A 22,696-nucleotide genomic window follows, 5' to 3' on the forward strand; every position below is an offset into this window, starting at 1 on the left:
TTCAGCAGAATCAAGTGACCCATATGTAGAAAGTTTAAACTTACTATTAAGAACAGCTATCAGCTCTAGATGGAATACATCAGGATTTTTATGATGTCATTTTAATGGAGTGTAACAACCCAAATGTGTTACAGGTGGCAAACACATGTACAGGAATTAATGGATGTTGTTACTGGTTAAAAGCCAGATTGTGCATATGCATAAACACATGACTGTTTAGACTGAAGGGAAGACACAACTGAACTAATGCTCAATTGTACTCATATAGTAGCCATTAGTAATGTAAGGAAAATGATAGCTGTTAATGTACTGAAAGAATCCTACAGGTCTAATTCTTATTACCTATGGTTGACCATCTCTTCTAGAGATACCGGTTATTGCGACCTGAAATTTTTGAAGAAAGAGAGGTTGCATTTCTGTTTCACTTCTGTTTTACTTTTTGAAAAGGAAAAAGTTTGTTTTAAATGTTTGAAAGTAGATGCATGCACTTAAGGATTTTTTCTAGTGCTTGAGAGAGCATGCTTAAGTGAATGCTCTTAGTTTTCGTGAGCGTGAAAACCCCAGTGCTTGCATCTGTTAGAGATGAAATGCAACAATTTGCATTTCTGAAATAAAGTGTGTGAGCGCAGCAAACGTCCGTGAAATGTCAGACCCTAGTTCCTACTGGATGGAGTTTCCTTGACTCCATCTGGAGGTTTGTGCTTATTTTTCTTAATCTGAAGATTTTTGGAACATTCTTTCTTCCATGCAATGTTTTCTGTGCAGTGGTGATAAAGGTACATTGGACGGGCAGGTTTCCAAACATGATTTGTATTGTCTGGACCCACAGGAACTAATCGTAAGCTCAGAATGCCCCTGGCAAAGGACAGCCAGTTCCAGCTCCTCACTTCTAGGGTCAAGGGTGGGCCACAGCCCAAAAGTACCAGAGAAAATAAACGATCATTAACAGAACTTCCAGGGCTTTGAAGTAATGTTATCTCCTTCTTGTATTGCATCCACCCACATATCTAACAGACCTAGCTAAGATGATGTTGATAATTAATTTCTAACTAATTTAGTGCTGTGCTGTGTGTTCCACTTGGACCACTGAAATGCATTTTCTGATTGTGGTTATGATTTCTTATGCACTTTTTCAGTGTTCTTTGGATCGACTGGCCACGTTAAGTTTTTCAAGCCTTTGCTATAACAATTCAAACAAGATTAGTATCAGGTCTCTAGCTTTGGCACCACTTTTTGACACTTTTTTTTTTTTTTTTTTTTTTTTACGAACTGTTTGGGACAAAGTGTTCCAGACATCCCAGTTTCTTCAAGGTTTTAAATAGTGAAGGGTAGACCTCTCTAAGTAAACTTTTTTGTTCCTTTAAACTAATCCACCAGACCTTGCGTACTGATGGACAAAAGTCTTCCTGAACGACACAAAGCAGCATAGGAGAATCATCATCAGGATTGATCTCATTTTGCTCCATTTCTCTTGGTTACCTGCATTAAGACAGCCGTCATCTGCAAGTTCACGTCCTCTTTGAAGCCTCATGTTTCTCCAAACTGCTTGTATATGTCTGGCTTGCACTTTGGCTACCTTGACAACTTCATAGTGTCAAGCACCTGTAAAGAATGTGCTATGATTTTCAGCCCTGCCTAACATGAAATCAAGCCTCTCTCAGAATTTGTTCACTTCCAAAGTTACGTCTGCTATTCATATCTCAAGTTTTGATTGACAAGGACTTCAAATTTTTGAAAGATAAAGGGATCCTGGATTGTTAACAGTGACTGCATGTTTTGAAGCTGTGTCAGGAGACTTCCTTCACCAGTCACTTTGGCAATCTCTGTATACTCAATCTTGCTTACAGGAATTTTGGAGGGCATTTGATTTATGCAAATAAATTGCTGATGTAAGCGCGATGAGGAACAGCAGCTACATAAGATCTTTCAAAACCTCCAGTGTAATTCCTACTTAGTAGTGAAAAAGTTAAGCAATTATTTTTCTTTAGGGGGCCTATGTCACAATTGTTAGCATGTGACTGTGCATCTAGCTCTCTGCTTCCTTCATATAGTCAGATTCATTGTGCTCTGTCCAAACTGGAAAGTAAAAGATTGATTTTAATTGCAGCCTGCCTTTTACTAAAAAGGGTACATTTGAGTCTGTATCCAAAAAAATTCCACTTCTGGGACATTTCCCCCCACCCAGTCTTCCTCACCCCAGCTTTTAAGTCACATTTTAAAAACTAGTTTTCTACGCTGAACTGTTCTTTGCTGAGCATACCAGATTTTGCCTGATGCACTCTGACAAATGGCCAAAGTGAATGAGTGAACTCATACTTTAGGGTGTGGCGGAGGGGGGGAAGTAGTTCTATTGCTTCTCATTAGAACAAGTCTGTTTCACTTACCCATTGCCAGGATGTGTAGAACAATGCTAAGCATAGTCTCACCATTAAAAATCTACTCTCCACTAATTAGGAATTTCACTTGATCTGGCCTGAATCCTCAAGAGTTCTTCAGGTCCGCTTGGTCTCTCACCTTGCATGGCACTACCATGGTGTATGCTGAACTTCAGGAATGATTCAGGGTTGTGAAAGATGCCTGCAAGCTTCTGCTAATTAACGTCACATAGGGAATCTCCGAGCTCTAGTATGTCACAAGAGCAATTATCAGTGACTTCCCATGAAATTGGATCAAAAAATATGTTGTTTATAACTTTTTTCTGGTAGCTTGTATGTATCAAGCTGGAGTTGCCACAATTAGGAATGTTTTCCTGTTTTTCATTGCTATTGAAAAAGAAGTTTGGCAGCCCCAGGATCGAGGGACAAAATTTGAGCAAATTCCTGATTCAGAATTGTTCTGAGGAAAGCTGGTGGGCTGAGATGATCAGAGAAGAGCGGGCAGTGACCCTGACAGCTAGCTAGGGCTATGAATGGGACATGCCTTGAAAAGAAAACCTGGATCCCAGTTGCCTCAAGGTTTGTCTTTTCACAGGGGAGCTAATGAAAAAAAAGACTTTATTTGTATATTGACCAAGCTTACTCTGCTATGATTCAGTCATGATTACTCACATACCTTTTCTGGAGGGTACATAAAAGCTCTGCATATATTGATAAATGAATGCCTTCCTAAAGCTATCAGTAATGTATTCTTTTATAGAGCTTCAGCATCTACCACACTGTTTCATTTTCCCATAATTCCCTCACGCATCCCACAGGAGTTTTTTTTTTTTTATTTGCATTCACGTTGTTGTTGATGGGTGCACAATAAAGCAAGCAATCGTGATAATGATTGTATAGCTGGGATGTGCCTTTTTTCAGAAGTGAAGAGTCAGGCCCCACTCCAGAGAGCTTACGTCTACAGCCACAAAAGCCTGTACTTACCTGTAGTGGGATAAAGGAGGAAATGAGGCATCAACAAGAACTTAACAATTAAGATCAGGTTCAAGTAGTTCAGGTATTCCACGGCACTGCTGTTTTTACCAGTGTTGGCATAGCCTGACACTTTGCTTTCATCAGTAAATTTACAGTTAGCACCTAAAATTCTGTGTATTTTCATGGTTAAACTCCGGGTTGCCATCTCTGCCTAAGCAGATGTGGGATTCGTAGACTGGATGTCTCTGCAACTAAATGCTCTGTTAGAGAACTGGGAGGGGGGGCTGGATGGGATTAAATTTAAAACAAAGCAAGGACTCCAAGCCACATTTCCTGAAATTTACCCAAGCTCATTCTCTTCTTAGTATGGCTATTTTCTACCTTTCCTGCTGAAGCTGTGCCAGTGTCTCAGGGTGTGTTTTTTTGTTGTTGTTTTGTTTTGTTTTGTCTGTTTGTTTTTTAAAAAAAGCACAAAGGAGCACGACATTTTTCAGAAAAGCAGCATGCAACTCGGGGAGACGAGAAGGCAGTAAGACTTACAGTTCCTTCTTCTAACTCTGTGTCTGCATTTTATGCACTATCTGTTAAATGCAAAATACCTGTGTGGTCTTGGCAATAGGAACTGGAACGTGATTCTGTCTTTGCCTCCTGCTTGTAGTTTGAGTACCTTTTTAGGGAGCTACATGATTGTACTTCATCTTGTGCATGAGTTTTATCTCAAAGCCTTCTTGAGAAGCTAGGATTGATTAACTGCCTCCAAATTTGTTGCTCCCCACTGCAAAAAAATAGCTTATGAGAAGGATATGAAGACGTTTGATAATATGTCATTTGAAAACTCTTAGGTAAATACCAAATAAGGTACTACATGGTTGAATAACATTCATATAGAAGATCCTTTCAAAAAAGAAGTAATTTTACAAATCACCTTTTCTTTATTTAGATCACGAGGATTTCCTAGGACGATACAAAGCAGTATTTAAGACCGAATGTGAAGATCCTTGGATTATGTCACCAAGAATTTCTCTGCTTTCCTTGAGAGAATTCACTGTTTGTGTGAGCCTCAAGCTAAATTCCTCGAGGAGTCCCTGGACAGCATATGTGTACAATCAAGAAACACCTACCAGCAATCTCTCTGCAAATAAGTATGATCTTGGACTTACCGGAGATCGTGGTAAATTGGGGATATGGTTGTTTGGAAATCAAATAAATATGACAGCAGTGCTTCATGAAAATACCTGGCATCAAATATGTATCCAGTGGAAAAGTGAAGACAAGGAGGTAAAGTTATTCATAAATGGAACAAAAAAAGGAAACAAGAAGCTACCTGAAAAAATGGATCTCCCTGGAAAAGGGCAGTTTTTACTCGGCTGTGCAAGGCTGCCAGGTACAGCGACGTCACCTAACCTGGGTATGGCTGGGGAGCTGTACATGTTCAGAATGTGGGATAAAGCAAATATAAAACTTGCCAAGGACTGCAGAGATGGTAGTGTTGTGCGCTGGAGAAAGGAGGATTGGGTCTATAATACGACAATAGAAGAGGATAACTCTTTGCCATGTGGTAAGTACCATCACACCCCTGTTTCTAAAATAGTTTTTGTGAAAAGTTGATCTCAATGTTTCTAATATTTCTATTCCATAGTCTTTGTCAATTGATAATTTCTAACTAAATGCTTAAAGAAATCATGTGGGGATCTGCAGCTCTCAACAGCTTTCGTACAGATTTAGAGGATTGCTGCTATGCTTTTTGAAGACTTCCAACTTGCTCCAACATTTGTGTCTGTCTGCTGTCCATGTAATGGCAATGAGAGGAGGATGCATCCAACTGAAACTCTGTGGAGTATTAGGGCTTTCTGTCAATGTCATCTTAATTCATTTATACACCTTCTGTTCTGGAAATAAAAAAAGAGGGAAGCATTGCTTGTCCTCATTTTGCACATTTGCAGGGTGAGGACTTCAACAAGTGCAAATTTTCACTTCTTCATTGGCACATGGTCTGGTCTACATCTTTAAAGGTTACTGGAGGCTCAGATTTCTACTTGTTTCTGTATCAGTAATGTCTTCCTTTATTAAAATGACCAAATGGTTTCCCATACTATTCTCAAAATTCCTCTCTGACCTGAAAAAGAACCATGAAAACCTTTAAAACAAAACAAAATTTGACTGTCAGAGAAATTGAGTATTAATAGACTTGAAATAGAGTAAAAGCAAGAGAATAATCTTCTTTCTAGCTTTTGCTATCCTTTCTACTGACATAAAAGACAAATCAAATTTGGGTAGGATCCCATTTATCAGCTACAGTAAATGGTATTACCCCCAAGGCTTTCAGAGTTTTTAATGTGATTAACTCACTTGATTCCTAAAACTTACATAGCATAGGTGCTTCAGTTGGACTGTGGCACCAGTTTTAGTCTTCATCATCTCTGTCCTTAAAAACTGTACCTACCTATCTTGTGAAAACCAACAAATACTATTTAACTATGTAATATTAAAATCACTCCTTGACCGGGTATATTTCAGTTGTAGGAAGGGCATGAAAATAGGGTGTGCAGACTTCTTTTTCTGCGAGAGAGAGAAAATCCTCAGACAAACCAGGCCCCATGGTGGATGCCTTTAACATCGGGTCACATAACAAATGAAATGCTTCTGCTGGACTGATGGCTGGGAGCACATCTTCTCTGTTGGGTTATGTGATCTGAGAGAAGAACTGAAGAAAGGATATCTGTCTTTTGCTCTTGTGTGATTGTGTTTGAAGGAATGCAGCCTTAGGATTGAGAGGGAGAACATTCTGGCTACCAGACAAAAAGGCTGGTACAAGGAAGGTTTGAGAGAGATCCTTCCAGATAGCAGACTTAATCCTGGTCAGAGTGGTGCGTCTGGTTACTTTTCACTCAGGCACAGAAAGGGCAAACTTCTTGCTTCCAGTTCTAGCCCATTCTGTCCTGAATGCAGAGCATCCTTGACCATCTCAGGACATCTAGGTTAGGCAACACCCAGCCCCAGCCACAAATGCTTAGTGATTTTAGAATAAGTAATTTCTGGGGTTGTGGAATCCTTTGTCTAACAGCTGGAGATTTCTAGTGACTGTGCAAGGTTTCCAAAGCTCTTGTTGCCTAGCCAAACTGAACTTTAATTCTGCTGGCAGAGGTCTGTTTCAGTACAAGAGGCAATCTCTGCTGCCAAACTTAAGTTATCTCTTCTAGGTAACTTGGAAGAATAACAACTTTTCAAATAGAAGTTTACTGGATTTTTTATTTTTTTTAACAGTGTATTTGCCTGTTGTCAGGCATGGATGCATTTTTGCCGATTGCCTCCCCTCCCTCCAGAAAAAGTCAGCCTGTGAAAGGCACATACTTAGTAAATATCAGTACAACGGTTAAACAGAGAAGAAATATTGACTGGAGGAGTATATAATAGTGTAAGGCAACTTGAACTGATGGTCCTAGTAAGTTCAAAGCCTTCCAACTGGATTTCTTTCTAAAAGTTCTTCAGTCTTCCTGTGTAAAAATTATCTGGTTTGTGGGACTTGTCTGCTGTTGGTAAAACAGCAGGACTAAGAATAGTAAGTCTTCTGGAAGACCCGATTTTGCAGCTGCAAAGAACATAACTGGCAAGGGCTGTGCTTCCTGTGCAGACAGACGAGGTGAAAAGGATGTGATTGATGGTGGTCATAATTGTGCCAGAGGACAAGTTTCAGAATTTTGTCACGATCCAGTGGGCTTTTTGTGCCTACATAAAGCAACAGTTTGTAAAAAGCCAAGGGTTACCATGATTTCTGTGATTTCTCAAGATCTTCGTGCAGTGTGAGCCATTATCTACTTGGTGTCTCATAGGCACTGACTCACTCCATTAATGAGTTTAGATTTACCTAGTGTCACATTACCAGCTTGTTTCTTTACCTCCTTTTTTCTGCCTTTCCTTTTGTTGACTCTTTATACCTTTTTCTTTTGGTCTTATCATGTATTTTTATAATGGTTATTCAGAGTACCAAGAATTTGCCTAGCTGCTTCTTATCCATGTTAGGTCTTAGAAGGACCAGAGTCCTCATTCTGGTAAGATTTACACACATGATAAACACTCAAAAGACACGCTGAACTTTTGCGAAGTAGCTTCCTTTTTGATTCCTGTTTTGCTACAGACCTTAATGTGGACAACGTGAGTGATAACACTATAGTCTCTGCAAAATCCAAGAAAAAAAGGGTACTAAGAAATACAAAGCTCTGGATGATTGAGGAGAATACAATGACATACAAAAATGGGTCAGTTTAAAATGCTAAATGCTTGCAAAGAAGTTTTCATCATTTGTGAGCAACAAGTGTCACTGTCATTTTTTGCATGGGGTATTTGCAAGTCACCTTTAGTAGTAACTTGACAACTGGAAGAAGTTTACTGTTTAAACATTAATCATTTCAGTTACATATTAAGCAGTAACATTCTTAACCCAAATATAAATATCCAAACTGTTACACTGTGTATTTATGCACAGAGCACGGAGATGACAGGGTATCTTTTACAGATTTCAAGGAATAAATGAAATACATGACCAGTGGCATAATTAAAGTAGTGTCACTGGATGTGAAGGTATCACCTCATTTGTGGGACCGGTGCCCTAATATTTAACAGGATTCCAAGGTCTGTAGCCTTTGGTTGCATTTTTTGCATAAATACAATTCAGTGTTGGATTGCGACATTTTAATTTTTCTAAACCATCCTGCCCAACCTTTAAGATTAAGGTGGTGTTCTTTTCTTTCCATGTGTCCTTTTTACTGCCTGTATGGATCAACCTGTTACTGATGTTGCTGGAGGAGGTCTCCAGGCTTGTGGGAACAAAATAATATGGATGGGAAGTCACCAGCACCCCGCGTGACTCTTTTGCCCTTGAATGCTCAAGGGTGAGGAAAATTTCAGCGTGAGCTACAGCTCTGGTTTGGAGGCACGAGCAGTAGGAGGTGTGACTTAGGCTCATATAATCTCTTTTAAAGATTTTGTGAGCTGTTTACGTTTCTGATGACAGAATCAGCTTTCCAGGAAGCGAGGCTGGAGCCCCAGGGCTTTACCTGCTCAGGCAGAAGGTTGAAACGAAGCTGCCACTTGTCCAGTCTGCATTGCAGCCTGTTGGGTACCAAACTTTGGGCCGTATTGTTGTGTTTACTGAGTGGCTTATGGAAGCTGGAGATCAAAAAAAAGAAATTATTTACCCCAGTACCATTTTCTTTTTTGAACTGTAAGGACACGGTGCTATAGAAATCTCTAGAAGCTCTTGAAGGAAGTAAATAGATGTGACGGGGAAAAATACATAACTCTGGAGTGCCTGTTTGATGAGTCACGTACAGCTCTACTTTGTACCTATTAACAGAATGCAGGTTTGACCTTCCCTTTCTTTGTTCTCCTGGCTCCGTCTTCTGCGGTACCAAAGAGATATTTTTTTGGAAATCAGCCTACAAGAGAAGAGGTGACTTGATTCACCTCAGCCTCTAATGTACATCTTTAAACAATCAGAGTTTGATAAAGCCTGTGTTGGTAAGCAAATTTCCAAAATAGCCTGTTTAGCATCAAAGCTGAGTTAAAAATAGCGCACCTAAATTTTCTGTTAAGGTTTCTTAAAATGAACTGGCCAAAGTGGCAGTGTGAACAAGTGCTTTCGCTGTTCCCTTCACTTCTGTCTGACCAGCAGGGGTAACCCATCGCTCCTTCCATACTGCCACCTCTGAGACTCAGAGAGACCTTACCTCATGAGAGGCATAGCATGTGGGATTAAGATCGCCCTTAGTTTTATCCTATAAACCTATCCAGCGTGTCTCAAAATCTACCTCACACAGAAAGTCAATAGGGGTCAGTATGTCTGCAGTGGAATGGCTGGGGAAGATTTTTACGTGCTGGTGTGTAGTACTCTGGGTGCATATAGATGGGTAAATGGGTAAGTAGATGGATTGTAGAACATCAGCACTTTGACGTTTTGCTGGTCAAACTTCTCAGTTTTATTCATGGGCAAGTTCATGAGGGGCATTTCCACACCGCTGTGTCTTAGTAACACTGAATACAAGTGGAGGGTAATTGCTGCGTGGTGCTGGTGACTAATGCCACATGTACTGAGAGCTGTTGCCTGTGAGAGTGTTTAGAAGAGGGTTTGGAAAGGATTAAAAATGCAGCATGGAATTCACTTTTCATTGTACAATGTCTTGAATTACTTTTTTTTTTGAGCCAGAAGGGGATCCGATATATCTGTTCAAAACAAAAGCTTTAATTTTGGCATTCCCATTTCTGATCAGAATTTGCAATGCAAATCATTTTCCCTGCCTGAATCGATGGAATCTTTCAGTGGAAAAACTTTCAGCACTAAGTTTGCTACCACTTCTTCGTTCAAGAATCTAATTTTTACCAATTCCTGGTATCTTGGTGTGTGTTTGTAAGTCAAAAACTGATGGTCTCAGAAATACATAGTTTTGGTCATCTAATGCCATTCTGTGGTGTCAGCCTGGGGAGACATTAGTGCTTAGCCACCAAGGTGTTTCTTGGTGCCCTTCCATTCACATTCTGCCCATTATCTCCTTGTGAGATCTGACATGCCTTTGGTTTGGAATAATAGTCCTGAGAGATGGTATAAGCTGTTCTCATTTCTGGCATGCTTTTCATTTAATCCACATAAAATTCTAGGTATTTTATTTCATAAACCTGCCAGCTAGGCCCCAGAACACTGAAGTCCGTAGATGTACGTGTTTCTGCCAGCGATACGATCCGTGCTTCTACAGATGTCCAGGTCTGTTGCTGCTGAGGAAGAGTTCAGTGCCTATTTCAGATAGGAATATGGACCTGAAGGGAAAGAACGGTCTCTTACATTCTCTCACCAGGTTTCCTGAGAGGCGTAGGTCAGCGTACATGACCCTTCGTGCTCTGCTCTGCCATCCCCTGCCCTTGCTGAAGGCACAGCGAGTGTCCAGGTGCAGGCTCTGGTTCCTGACAGCTCAGATTCTCTTCTCCTTCTTCTACAAAAACACTCAAGTTGCTGTCGCAGGTTTGCTCAAAGAATGGTTTCTGCAAAAGTTTAAAGGAGATAATGAAATGTTAGGTAAAACAATATTAGTCAGCAGCAGCGCTGTTTCGCTGAGATAGGGGAGCAGTAAGCAGCTGCCAGTAGGTTAGTACTCGCAGGATGTTATCTGCAGCCAGGTTCTAGCTGCTTCTCACTCCTCCACCCTGGAAAAACTGAGCTCCTCCTGGCAGAGGGGGCTGCCTGAAGACAGGTGAATCAGAGAGGGTGTTGCCTTTCCAAAAATTTAAAGGAGGAGTGTACAGACCATAAGGTAGGTTAATGTAGGGAGGAGAAAAGGATATTTTTCATTCTCCCTGTTGTAGGTGGATGATTTTATACTGCTCATGCTTTAAAGGCTTTCTCTGTATCCTATTTCTAAAAGTTACTGAACAAAGGGCACGCTGTGAGTGACCATGCCTTTGGTGCAGGGACCAGAACCCAAATCTTGCCTTTCCTATCTTGACTACTGTTTACAAAGCCTTCTCTCTTCCTTTCCCTTTGGCTGAATTCATTTTTGAATTTTGCATCGTTTGGCAAAAAGCTCAGGGGGACATGCAGAGACTGTCCCATCCTAAAGGAGCAGGTAAACTGATAGTTACGATCTCTTGTGCTAAGGAATGCTGTCAATATATGTGTGTATATATATATATATATATATATATATATATACACACACACACATATTTATATATGTATATATTAACTAGAGTTGGGACCTGTAACCCAAAGGTAGACACTTCATCTCCAAAAAGGACTACAGGTTACAGGCTGTTGTGAACGTTGCCCTGAAATGCCTCTCTCCTGGGGATGTCTACAATGCCTAACGTAGAGATGAAGTTCAGAGATACTAAAGCTCACAGGTTTGGTGCTGTCAGAGCTGTGTTGGTTTGTGGACCTAGCCTAAAGTACTGCTGTTGATGGATTTAGTGTCCTAACAGACCGGAGCTGCTAAGGCTGCGCTGATTCCCATTGTCTTGAGAAGTCATTATGGGAAATGAAGGTTGTTACCATGCAAGGAATTCTGGTTCCCAGGTAAGCTTTTTACAGCTGCGGTGTGGAGCAATGGCAAGAGTTGCTGAACTGGTTTCATGCCACTGGAGCAGTTTCCTCTGCCTACATCGACATGATTCACAAATCTTGACGTAGCCAGCTTTTTATGTTAGAACAGTGCTAAGTGGTAGGAAGATGGTAAGGGATTTGCTGCTTTCACTTCTAATGATGCGTGGTAGGAACAGAAACCGGTGCTTATCTCATTGAACGGAGTTGCCTTTTCCTTGAGAAACACCCCTTCTTGTGCAAGAGAGACTATTCTGCTGCAGATAAACAGTGTTGCACATGAAAATGCACAAGGCAAATAAAAACAGGTTTTATATGTGTAAAGATTTTCTTGCTCTTATCCATAGAACCCAAGGAAAATTAACGTTCTGTGTGCTTGTGGCTAGCACACCTTTGATTATTTTACTTTCCTTTCTGCATGCCAACTTTAGGAATATTTTGGATTGGACTTTAATCCTTCTCCAAATAAATTGTATTCATATTCTTTTCTAGCTCTTAATACAACAGAGGAGTAGGGTTGACAAATATAAGTGGAATTGAATCATGTATGACAGCCTCTCCTCCTCCCACCTCTCTGTATGCAAAGGTGATTCTGAACAAATACTTGGTTAGTGAACCTACTGCTGCACCTTGGTCAGTGAAAAGCCTCTTTCTTACAGATAATTTCTAACAACAATAGGCATGTGAATGCTGTGATGTAAGAAAGTCGTGATTAGATATCTGATCCAGGAAAAAGTGCTCCACAGCTATGCATGCCACCATCACTTGCTGTGTTTGCCAGCTCCAGATTCATGGCTTGTCTTTAGCTTGTTTTGTTCCCCGTGCTGTTGAATTTATGACTACGTGCTTTTGGTGTTTTTAGACATTTCTGTCTTCTTACTGACTAACCTACGATACTAAATGTGTCATTGGGCAAGGTTTCTTATCTACCTCAGGATACTACTTGTATTCTCAAAATCCACAAAATGGGTTGAAGGGATATAGAGAATGGAAAAAGCAGTGTGTCTGCAGTGAATATATCTGCACGAAATGCTCAAAAGTATCTGAGAATGACCTTAAGGTCAGAGTCCCTGGGTAGATTATTTTTTGTCGTTGGCAGAAACAGTGTGGTGTCCTGTCAGATGCTTCATGCTTCAAGAGGTGGGTTCCTTAGCCTGGGCTGCTGGCTCATATTCAGTATTTCGTCCACCAAACTCCAGAAGTCCTCTTCCTCAGGGCTGCTCTCCATCCATTCTTCTCCCAGCTCATATTCATGTTTGAGATTGCCCCTACCCAGGTCCAGGACCCTGCACTTGGCCTTGTTGAACCTCATGAGGTTCGCAGAGGCCTAGCTCTCAAGCCTGTCAGGGTCCCTGTGGATGGCATCCCTTCCCTGCCCTGCTCAGCTGGGTGTCATCTGCAAATTTGCTAAGGGTGCACTCAATCCCACTGTCTGTGTTGCTGATAAAGATACTAATTAGCGCCAGTCCCAACTGAGTCCCCAGTCCCCAGTGCTCATCATCACTGATCTCCACCTGGACATGGAGCCATTGACTGCAACTCTTTGAATGCAACCATCCAGCCAATTCCTTATCCTCTGAGTTGTCCGGCCATCAAATCTACGTCTCTCCATTTTATAGATAAAGATGTTGTGCAGGAGAGGTCCGTCTGAGCCTCTTCAGCTCTGGCAGCCTGGTCTACCTGCTCGTTGTTTAGATGCTCTTGGTGGTGTGGCTCTTGGGCGTGTGAACATGTACAAGATACAAGTGTGCTTAAAAAGTACATTCTGATTGGAAGAGAAAATCCCATCTTAATAATTCTTTTTACCTGCATGAACAAAGGTGTTGCGTCCTGTTAGAAACTAGGGGTCATACTGGGAAACAGGAGGATTACGTTCAGTCCCAAAATAAGTAGGAATGGTTAGTGCATGAATAATAGTCTCAAGGCTTTACTGATTGACAGTAAGTGCTCTAGGTGAGTTTCACCCATTGCTGATGAGTGTAAACGTCTGTCCTTTCTTGTTTTTGGTTAAGTTCCTAGCACACTGTTCTGGTTTATTAAGACTGAACTTTAATTTGAATGCCGGGCCCTGAAATTCTTAGGAAGAATGAATATGCTAAATGCCTTCTGCTTTGTTTTGACTATGTTGGGTTTCTCCTGTTATCTCTTATTACTTTTTGTGTTTTAGTGGGGTTTTTTGTTTGTTTTTGAGGAGGGGAGTATTTTTTATTTAATTTTGTTTACTGGTACAAAATTCTCTAGCCTTAGATCTATGACCTAATTGTGGCTGTTCTTTTTATTCTCTTGTCAGATACAGAAGAAACCACCAGACCAGCAGGTGAGCATTGGTTTGTCAATGTAAAACCAGCAGGATTAGTCACACTGACTGAAGGCAGGTGAAATACTGGCCTGTGCAGTAAAGCTGTTTGCACAAACTGGAACTCATCTTTTCAGTTCTACTGTAACAAACTTAAAGTACTTTCCAAGCAATTTATTTTCACACAAATGAACATTTTGACAGCACAAAATAAAAAGTAATCAAAAGTTATTGTAAAAGAACTCCAAGCATAATAATATATATAAAATGGTTGTGTTAAAAAAATCTGTCTGTAGGTGTGTGTATAAATTATATATATAAACTTATGCTCCTAGAAAACTTTTTCCTTCTTAATTGGAGCTGCTACTATGTTGCCTGAAAGAAATCAGATAACAGGTATATGAAGGTTCTGTGTCATTTTTTTCTCATTGTTGTAGCACTTTAGAAAGTGTGTAGGAAAATTGCTGCTGCTGTGACTTTTTAATTCATTGAGTTAATTAAGAATGTGTAAATATTTGAAAATTAATTATCCAGATCATTCTCTTTATTTTGTATTTCATGGTGCAAATAGCTTCAGTAATTTTTGCAAGAAAAGTCACTGAGATGACTCTGATTCTCCTTCCATTGCAGAGATTATATTTAGGTTTATTCTTTGGCAAGAAGCTATTACTAGTTTTTAGTAAGGCAAAAGAAAAGTCTAAGCAAGGAATCATGTGAGGGATTAGCATTTCAGAAGCTCTGTGTTTATTACGTTTAACCAAAAACATCTGATTTTCCACAGAGGACTTCAGTATCTGTTTTCTGCCACAACAGTATTTGTTTTACAGTGTAATTAGTGTTTTGTTAGTAACATTACAGGATAGCTTTTGAGTTTGTGGAGATGTTGAAATATCTTAGGTACAATTTGTTTTAAAACAGTGTTTCTGTTGAGGGGTTGAATTTGATATCTTTAAAGTCCCTACCAACCTAAAGCATTCTGTGATTCTGTTTGTAGCCAGCTGCTCTTTATATTATATTTCTGTGACAACTGTGATTGTACTTCCCCATGGCACCCTCAAAAATCATTCAGTGAATGAAAGAGCTTTGAAGTTGCTGTGTGAACCAGATATCAAATTACCTGATTTCTTTTTGATCCGAATGCTCGCTGTAACAACATCAAAGATTTGGTAGCTAGTGTTTGCTATATAAATAGTTGGCTGGCTCCTATCAAGATCAGAGGTTCAAACCTGAAAAGAATTATTTTTTTGTAGTGCTGCTTGTTGCCGGATAGAAAAGAGCATTGGTATGTATGGGATCAAATTTGAATGGCAAGTCTCAGTGTTATTAAGCAGAGTCTGAGAAGAGTTCTTCATAAGCCAAGTCCAGTGATCTTGTCATATACATTTGATTCTCATTTCCGGAATTGGCAAGACACTCAGGATAGGCCTGTGGCTTTCAGGCTAGCTGTCAATTTTCATGTATCTTGGGACAATGATCTTTGTTTTCTTAACATTATACAATGCAAAATGTCCAGTATTTACTGGAAATAAATAATCTTTATTAGAATGTTATTTAAATTCATAAAAGTTGTAAGGTTATCTAATCAGAGATTTTTATGTCCATGTTTTTTTTCAAATCTGGAAATGTTCTTTTGATAAGCAGGTGTCGCCCTCTTCTGGTGAATGCAGTTAACTTAGATAATATGTGGAAAGGCTGCTGAGCATGGTTGTGTGTGTGTCTGAAACATCATTTATTAATCTATATTCTTTTTTTCTTCCTTTTTTTTTTTTTTTTTACATATTAAACAAAAGTTCTACATTCAGGAGAATCAGCTGCAACAACTAGTTCTGGTAAGAAAATCAGGACTTTGCTATACTACAGTGTCTGTTATTTCCCACTAGATGAATTCCTTGCTGCTTTTATGTGAAGTAATGCAGAAGAATTGTAGTGTAAATGAATTACAACAGTGTTTTCATTTTTTATTTCATCAGTGTTTTCATTTTTAATTTTTTGTCTTCATTTTCTACATTTGACTTTGTATTGAAATAGCATAACTTGTAGGATCATTCATGGATTTTGTCAGTGATCACTGAGGATGACGTAGGTGAAAATTGCTTGATCAGGAGCCTTTTGTTCAGTAACCTGAACAGTTTGCAGAGATGACAGAGGGGGAACACTGTAGGGACTCCAGCTCCCGTACATCTCCCACCCTAGTAGCTCATAGAATCACAGAATGGTTTGGGTTGGAAGAGATTAAAGATCATCTAGTTCCAACCCCCTGCCATGGGCAGGGATGCCACCCACTAGAGCAGGTTGCCCAGGGCCTCGATGCATGTATGTCATTTAACTTGCAGAACCAGAGGTGATGAACATCAATGACATCTATTTTTAACAGAAAAAAAAATAATGGAAAAAACAAAGGCTGTATACACATGGGAAGAGTCAATTGCCTTCTTGGTTAATGTATGCTGACATACTGTGCTCTAGAGAAAAGAAGTAACACAGGCACAAGAACACATACACTTTTGTTCTTTTACAGATACAGTCACTCTCTGGGAATGGTTCATCTTTAACAACTGCAGACAATTCAATATTTGTTGTACCAAGTGAAATAATGCAGATGAAGTCAGCATTTAGCTTTCACTCAGATTTCTCATATTTTGGCGGCTTTTAAGTTGCTGTAGAAAATCATTTGTCTTCAGGACTATTAGTTAGAAACAGAATATGCTTAGCTTTCTTCTGGGTATGGAATTAAGAAGGCAGTTCTGAAAAGGCTCTAAATGGGTAATTTGATGGAAATATATAAAAAGAAAAGCTCCCTTTCCCTTAACAAGTAGATTGCTTTTTCTCTTGATGTGCAGCTATCTCTATGCAAAGTAGACAACTTGTTTTTTTAATTATATTTAAGATACTATTTTTAGCGATGGCAGTGATGCTTTCAGCAGTGAAATTTTGAAAGCATAATGTTTGGCTGTTACGAAGCTGCTCTGACCTGTTTTTAAAAAGTCACTAAGTTGTTATATTGGAGTGATGCAAAGTGGTCCTCAAACTGCTTCACATTGCTGCGCTGACACTTAAAATGTGCTTACTCTACATTTATTTTCTGAGCAACCTTTAAACTTCCCTTCCCTTCCCTTCCCTTCCCTTCCCTTCCCTTCCCTTCCCTTCCCTTCCCTTCCCTTCCCTTCCCTTCCCTTCCCTTCCCTTCCCTTCCCTTCCCTTCCCTTCCCTTCCCTTCCCTTCCCTTCCCTTCCCTTCCCTTCCCTTCCCTTCCCTTCCCTTCCCTTCCCTTCCCTTCCCTTCCCTTCCCTTCCCTTCCCTTCCCTTCCCTTCCCTTCCCTTCCCTTCCCTTCCCTTCCCTTCCCTTCCCTTCCCTTCCCTTCCCTTCCCTCACTGTATTTATATACAGTTTCTGGCAAAAATAGCTTTTTTTGAGAAACAGTTTGCCAAGCCAAGTGTGTCATCTCTGCTTTTGAGTGTTGTTAGTTCATGCACAAAAAGGGCCTTGGGGCTGAGCAGTTGAATAGGGGAAATTCATCAACCTCTTACAAAAGAATGAAACCAGTAAAAGGAAATTAGCTAAAGGAACTCGATTACCAGCTATTTGTATTCAGATACCTACTCAGATTTTTGAATTAAAGTTCTTAATGAGCTCTAAAGTTGTTCCCAAAAAGGAACTTTGATCATTAAAATTCAGTTCCTGATGCAGTTGTTGCATGCTTAACCTTCTTTCTCCAAAATTCACAGAAATAAAAGATTACATTAATACCTTTTCTGTTTATCTTTTTTTTTGTTCCAGAATCCTCTATTGTTACTTTTATCACCTATCCTATTAGTCCCTCAGGCAAGATTTTATTAATGTTTCTCCTATTCCGATTTAGTTAGATTTAGATTTAGGATTTTTTAGATTTAGATTTTTTAGATTTTTAGATTTTTATTTTTATTGTTTTTACTATTACTAACTTTTCTTCTTCAGAGATGTCTTCAGATGATACTGCGAAAACTGCAGGTGAGAATTAGCGTGAGGGTAGTTGTATCTGCAAGGGAACGTGTGTTGCATTCATAAAAGTTTGCTGTTCTTTTTTTTTTTTCCTCAAGTGAGTTTTGTTTAGTCCAAATTCTTTTCTTACATTATATTTAAATTATATTTGTCTCCAATCTGTATTTTAAGTCTCCATGGGTAATAGGGTTTTGAAGTGTGTTATACTAACAGTAAGCCATTAGCCTTTCTTTTTTAGGCGAAATGTTGCATTGCTTACCAAAACCCAAACTGGGCATATTTACGTCTAGCAAGTATGGAGGTTTGGGGCATATATACATAGATAGAATGTTTTCTATATTTTGTGGTAGTATTTAAAATATTTTGCAAAACTCAAATCTATACAGCATTCCTTAAAGACTCTGGCATGATATGTGTGTATCAGTATGTGTGGATCAGTAATGTCTCCTTTAGGAGAACTGGCTACACCTTTTTTCCTGATGTGTACATTTGAAGACAAGGAGTAGATTCACCCCCTATCAGTACAGATGCCTGCACATCTGTATCTGAGCTGGATGCCCTGCTATTCTTCATAGCTGCTGGGGAGAAAGAGACATTTTTATACTGTGACTCATTTTACACTGAAGTATCCATGTAGGTCAGATGGGAATCATGCCTTAAAAGCAACTCTTTTTCAATGGAATAACGGAGAGGCTAGAGTAACTGGCTCAGAGGTGGATATAAATATTTGATTGGGTGGATCTTACTCAGAACAGAGTTTTTTCCTTTCCCACGCAGAAAGCAACTTAATTCCCTTACAAAAGGTCATGTATTTACACTTCTGGGAAGACTTTTTGGGAAGTGGAAATTGGGAACCTTCTTTTTATGATCCGTATCTCATGGTCTTTTTAAATTAAAATGTGAAAACTTAATTTTAAAACGTTTATTTTATTTTTTCTTTTCAACAGAAACTCTTAACATCACTGACTATTACCCCACCATAACACCAGGTAGGAGTCATAGATTATCAATGATCCACTGATACTCTTTTATCCTTCTTAGAATTGGTTGTGCTTACCTAGACAGCCACATATGGAAAGGTTTGCTTATCTTGTAAGTCAGAGCAGCAGTGTCAAGTGGCACAAAGATGTAAGAAGCTGTCTCAGAAGCCATGTTTACTATAATAAAAATTAAATTCTCATGCTTTTAAATAGATTGAAGCAGACTGAACCCAGACATGATGTTCTCAGGGCAGATACAGTCTATAGGAGTAGACTGAGTTAAATTTTTTTTATTATTTATATAGGAGTCTAGTAGACCAACTAGAATATGTTTGCACTGAATTAGAGTAGGTGGTAGAACAATTGACTTGGAGCCATACTGGCTAGTATAATTTCACTGTGTGAACATGACCTGCAAGAAACTTGCAACCATTATCATCTGATGATCTTTGAGGATTGGAAGCTATAGCAACTTCTGATCAGCTGTTTATCCTCATGGAGCTTATTTGATTTTGTGCGTTTTGGTGGCTTATAGAGATCCTGAGCAAGACTAGTAGGTGCTGTGCAAACATAACCAGGCTGACCTTACTGTTTATTTTTGTGGTGCTCCTGTTTGTGTGTTGGGTTTTTATAAATCTCCTTCATGTAATTAATTTGGATAAATTTAATTATTTATGAATGTTTTATTTCTTTAAGGATTTTTTTTTTAAATAAAAGTACTGATGCAATTTTCATTACTAGTTTACTGACAACTGACAATAAAGGAGTGAAAGCAAATTTATATTGCTAATAATTTTTTTTTCTAGTATTTTGAATATTGTCAGCAGCTTGCAGTCCGTACCCTCTGATGGCTGTTGATGGTGATAAAATTGAAGAAATAACAGGCTATGACAGGCATATGTTTGGGCCACAGAGAAAGTTGAAAAAGAAATAAAGGAAAGAAAAATTTCCCATTTCATTTGGTACTAATTAATGATAACAACAGAGAAAACAGCATTTTGCTTTATGTTAATGGAGGCCAATCTATATTCTCATTCCAAAATATAGTGCTTAATTTGAACCATTTTGCTGTTCCTCAACATAATTAAGTAATCCATTTAAAGAAAGGAAATTATGCTGCCACACTGTTTCTGGGAACAGGTGCAGGAGTTTGTCTTGGATGCAGATACCTTCCTGGTCCTTTACTTTGGTTTTATACAACAGAGCCATCTGTTTACGAAACACTTGATTTGGATCAGTGTTACTTCGTTGCAGTATAGGTAGTGTTAAAAAATGCAGTGGTAGCTACAGGCTTATTGTAACTAACTAAAGGCATGTTGTATTAGATGAGAGAATACATGTTTTCTAGCATCATAGTTCGATTTCTGTCAGGTAGAATAGTCTTAGTTCCATTGTAATTAGCTGTAGTAGGATCCTCAGAAACAGATAACATGCTACCTAACATTTGAATACTCTAATATTTGAGGGACTTATGCTGATTTCTATTTTATCTTGATTGTATAGGAAGAGTTTACTGTCTCAGTGGTTTTTACAAATATCAGCTTATTTTTGATAATCTCAACAAAGAGCCCTTTACATCAGAACTTGCTTGCACCTGGAAAGTTGCAGTGAGAGTTCAGGACTTGACTATCTCAGTTGTATTAGTTCTTAATATTAAGTTTGGAAATAGCCACACAACACAGTTAATAAAAAGCAGATGTATATTGCCACTAGAGCACAGTCCTACCTATATATTAACAACTTAGTTATGTATGTTGCATATTGTATTAGATAGAACTATATTCTAATGTGGCTAAATGCTACTTTGCTTTCCACCAAGCTGGCTTTAAAAAAAAAAGCATATACCACTTGTGTGTAGATATTCTGTGGAAACTCTTACAGAAAATTCTTCAAAATCAACTAATCAAAGCCAGTGTGTCTCATTCTGAACACCATGTCTTAGATAATGAGAGACTTCACTTAGAGAAGTGAAGCCCTAGACAGTATATGAAATGTTAAGACCTTTACATTTAACACAAGGAAATGATTGTAAATATGTGTGTTTGCCAGTACTGGGTTCTTAAGTTCAACTCTTCTACTCACTAGATCTTTTTTCCCCCAAAAATATAGCAGGAGAAACCATTTTATGCAACACATCATCTGTCTGCAATTTTTCAGGTCAGTGATTTTCTTTTTCCACTCTTCTTATAAAAGTCATGTTCAACTATTTTCTATTCTGAGTAACAAGGCAACCTTTAGTTACTATATAAAAACTAGCTCTCTATTAAATTTTATTGCTAATTTGAGAGTTTGTGTGTAGCTTTTTTAAAATTAATATAAAACGTGTTTTTTAATTTAAAAGTACTGTTCAGTCTATAAGATTTTTGATCTTGTTTTTCTTATCAAAATATATAGAATTACAGATAAGAATTACAGACCTGAGAAAAGAAGAGAACAGTATGCTATTAGTGTATACAATGTCAAATGCAATTCTGTGTGTATAAATGTATTCACATTTTATGCTCATAACAAGATTTGGAATTGTATAGGAGAAAAAAAAGAACTAGGAAGAATTTAGAAATAGCCTGCAAAAATGAATATGTGGAAAACAATGAAACTAAGACTAATTCATATGTGGAAATTGTAATTGAAGAAATGGAAAAACAGTTGCAAAAATAGAGAATGATCAGAGAAACTAGTTTAAGTGTTCTTATTTCCCTTGCATTTTAACAAAAGACAGTGATTTTTTTTTAATTCTCAAATTATTTACATCAAGTAAAGTTGCATCATGTTAAGTTTTGATTTTCTTCAACTGTTTTGCCTTTTGGTTTTAGTGTTCTATGTGGGCAAGGTAAAACTTCAGGCAAGAGAAGAGCGTAACACATCACTAAATGTAGAAATAGTAAGTGTTCTCTCTTTTAAAAACTTTGTTGTAAGGAAGGTTGAAGTCAGTTTCTTTTTCTACACTTAAATGCTGATACCCTACTATGATTCTTATAATGTTTGTTTATGCTTTTATTTTACTTCAAGTACAATTTGCAGTGCTAGTTAATATTTGCAGTAGATGGATCTACTCTCTCTCTCTCTAAACAACTGCCGCATGGCTAAATTTTAGAACGCCAGCTAAGTGAAGTTCCTACAGCAAGGTCCATTATTCTCTGTATAACCACTGAAAAGGGGAAGGTAACCCTGGAAAGTCTGGAGAGAGAAGTATGAACTGCTTAATTAAGAGTCTAAATTTAGGCATGCAGAATCTTCCTTTGGTGATGAATGTAGACACTTGAGGAGGCTGGCATCAAACTGCTAGCAGTTTGGGCATAAATTAGGTTGGATTGCATCCTGACAATAATTTATGTTGAGGCTCTCCTAAAAAGGGCATCATTCTGTGCAGCACGGTAAGAGTATTTAGTTGTTATAAATGGAAAACTGAAGAAAATAAGAGACAAGAAAAGAAGATAAAAGGACATTAGCTTGTTAGCAGTCCTTGTACATTTCTCCTACCTGTCCCTGTCTACACTCAGTCTGAGATTTCACACACCAACCTCTGCAAGCCTGTGGGTAGTCAGCAAAATTGCCCCAGAGAGCTACTGCACAGGAGCTACACTGAGCACTGACTTTGGGTAGGGGTAGGCCTGAGTATCCCAAAGCATATTAACTTTATGCTCACAGCTAGTAGAAAAAATAGGTTTCCTGTCTATTGAAACTCTCGCTTTTTAGCAGAATATTTCTGTGGTTGTGTAAAGTACCATATATGTCAGATGATGTTTTCATTAAGATACTCACTGCTTGAAATGTAAAAATAACAGGTAATGGTGGAAACCAGAGCATAAGAATGCAGATCTGTAAAGGACCTTTAGAAAAACCTTAGTACACCCCTCAGCCCTGAGGCTAGATCAGATATATTTAGATCACTCATACTATGTGTTTCACCTCAGTTCTTGATTTCTAACTCCCAGGATTCTGTCTATTATTTATGTCAGTTGTGTAGTTTGTTCCATTGCTGCACTATCATTGCAGTTAGAAAGTTTT

The 22,696-nt window shown here is 38.6% G+C and overlaps 1 protein-coding gene across 6 annotated transcripts in view; it reads left to right on the forward strand.

Moving 5' to 3' along the window:
• The window catches only part of ADGRG2 (adhesion G protein-coupled receptor G2), a 60,649-nt gene that overhangs the window by 13,623 nt on the left and 24,330 nt on the right, over positions 1-22,696 (forward strand). For 5 of the 6 annotated variants that reach the window (XM_027448298.3, XM_072028825.1, XM_013094423.5 and 2 more), the window contains exons 3-9: positions 4,291-4,908; positions 13,724-13,750; positions 15,520-15,558; positions 17,685-17,717; positions 18,656-18,697; positions 20,798-20,845; positions 21,502-21,569. In XM_027448298.3, the coding sequence (XP_027304099.3) occupies positions 4,291-4,908; positions 13,724-13,750; positions 15,520-15,558; positions 17,685-17,717; positions 18,656-18,697; positions 20,798-20,845; positions 21,502-21,569 (875 nt within the window). The remainder of the gene's footprint in view (positions 1-4,290; positions 4,909-13,723; positions 13,751-15,519; positions 15,559-17,684; positions 17,718-18,655; positions 18,698-20,797; positions 20,846-21,501; positions 21,570-22,696) is intronic. The other variant, XM_072028821.1, reaches the window with a different exon arrangement.

The sequence above is a fragment of the Anas platyrhynchos genome, chromosome 1 (assembly GCF_047663525.1).
Source record: "Anas platyrhynchos isolate ZD024472 breed Pekin duck chromosome 1, IASCAAS_PekinDuck_T2T, whole genome shotgun sequence".
Classification (NCBI taxonomy): domain Eukaryota; kingdom Metazoa; phylum Chordata; class Aves; order Anseriformes; family Anatidae; genus Anas; species Anas platyrhynchos.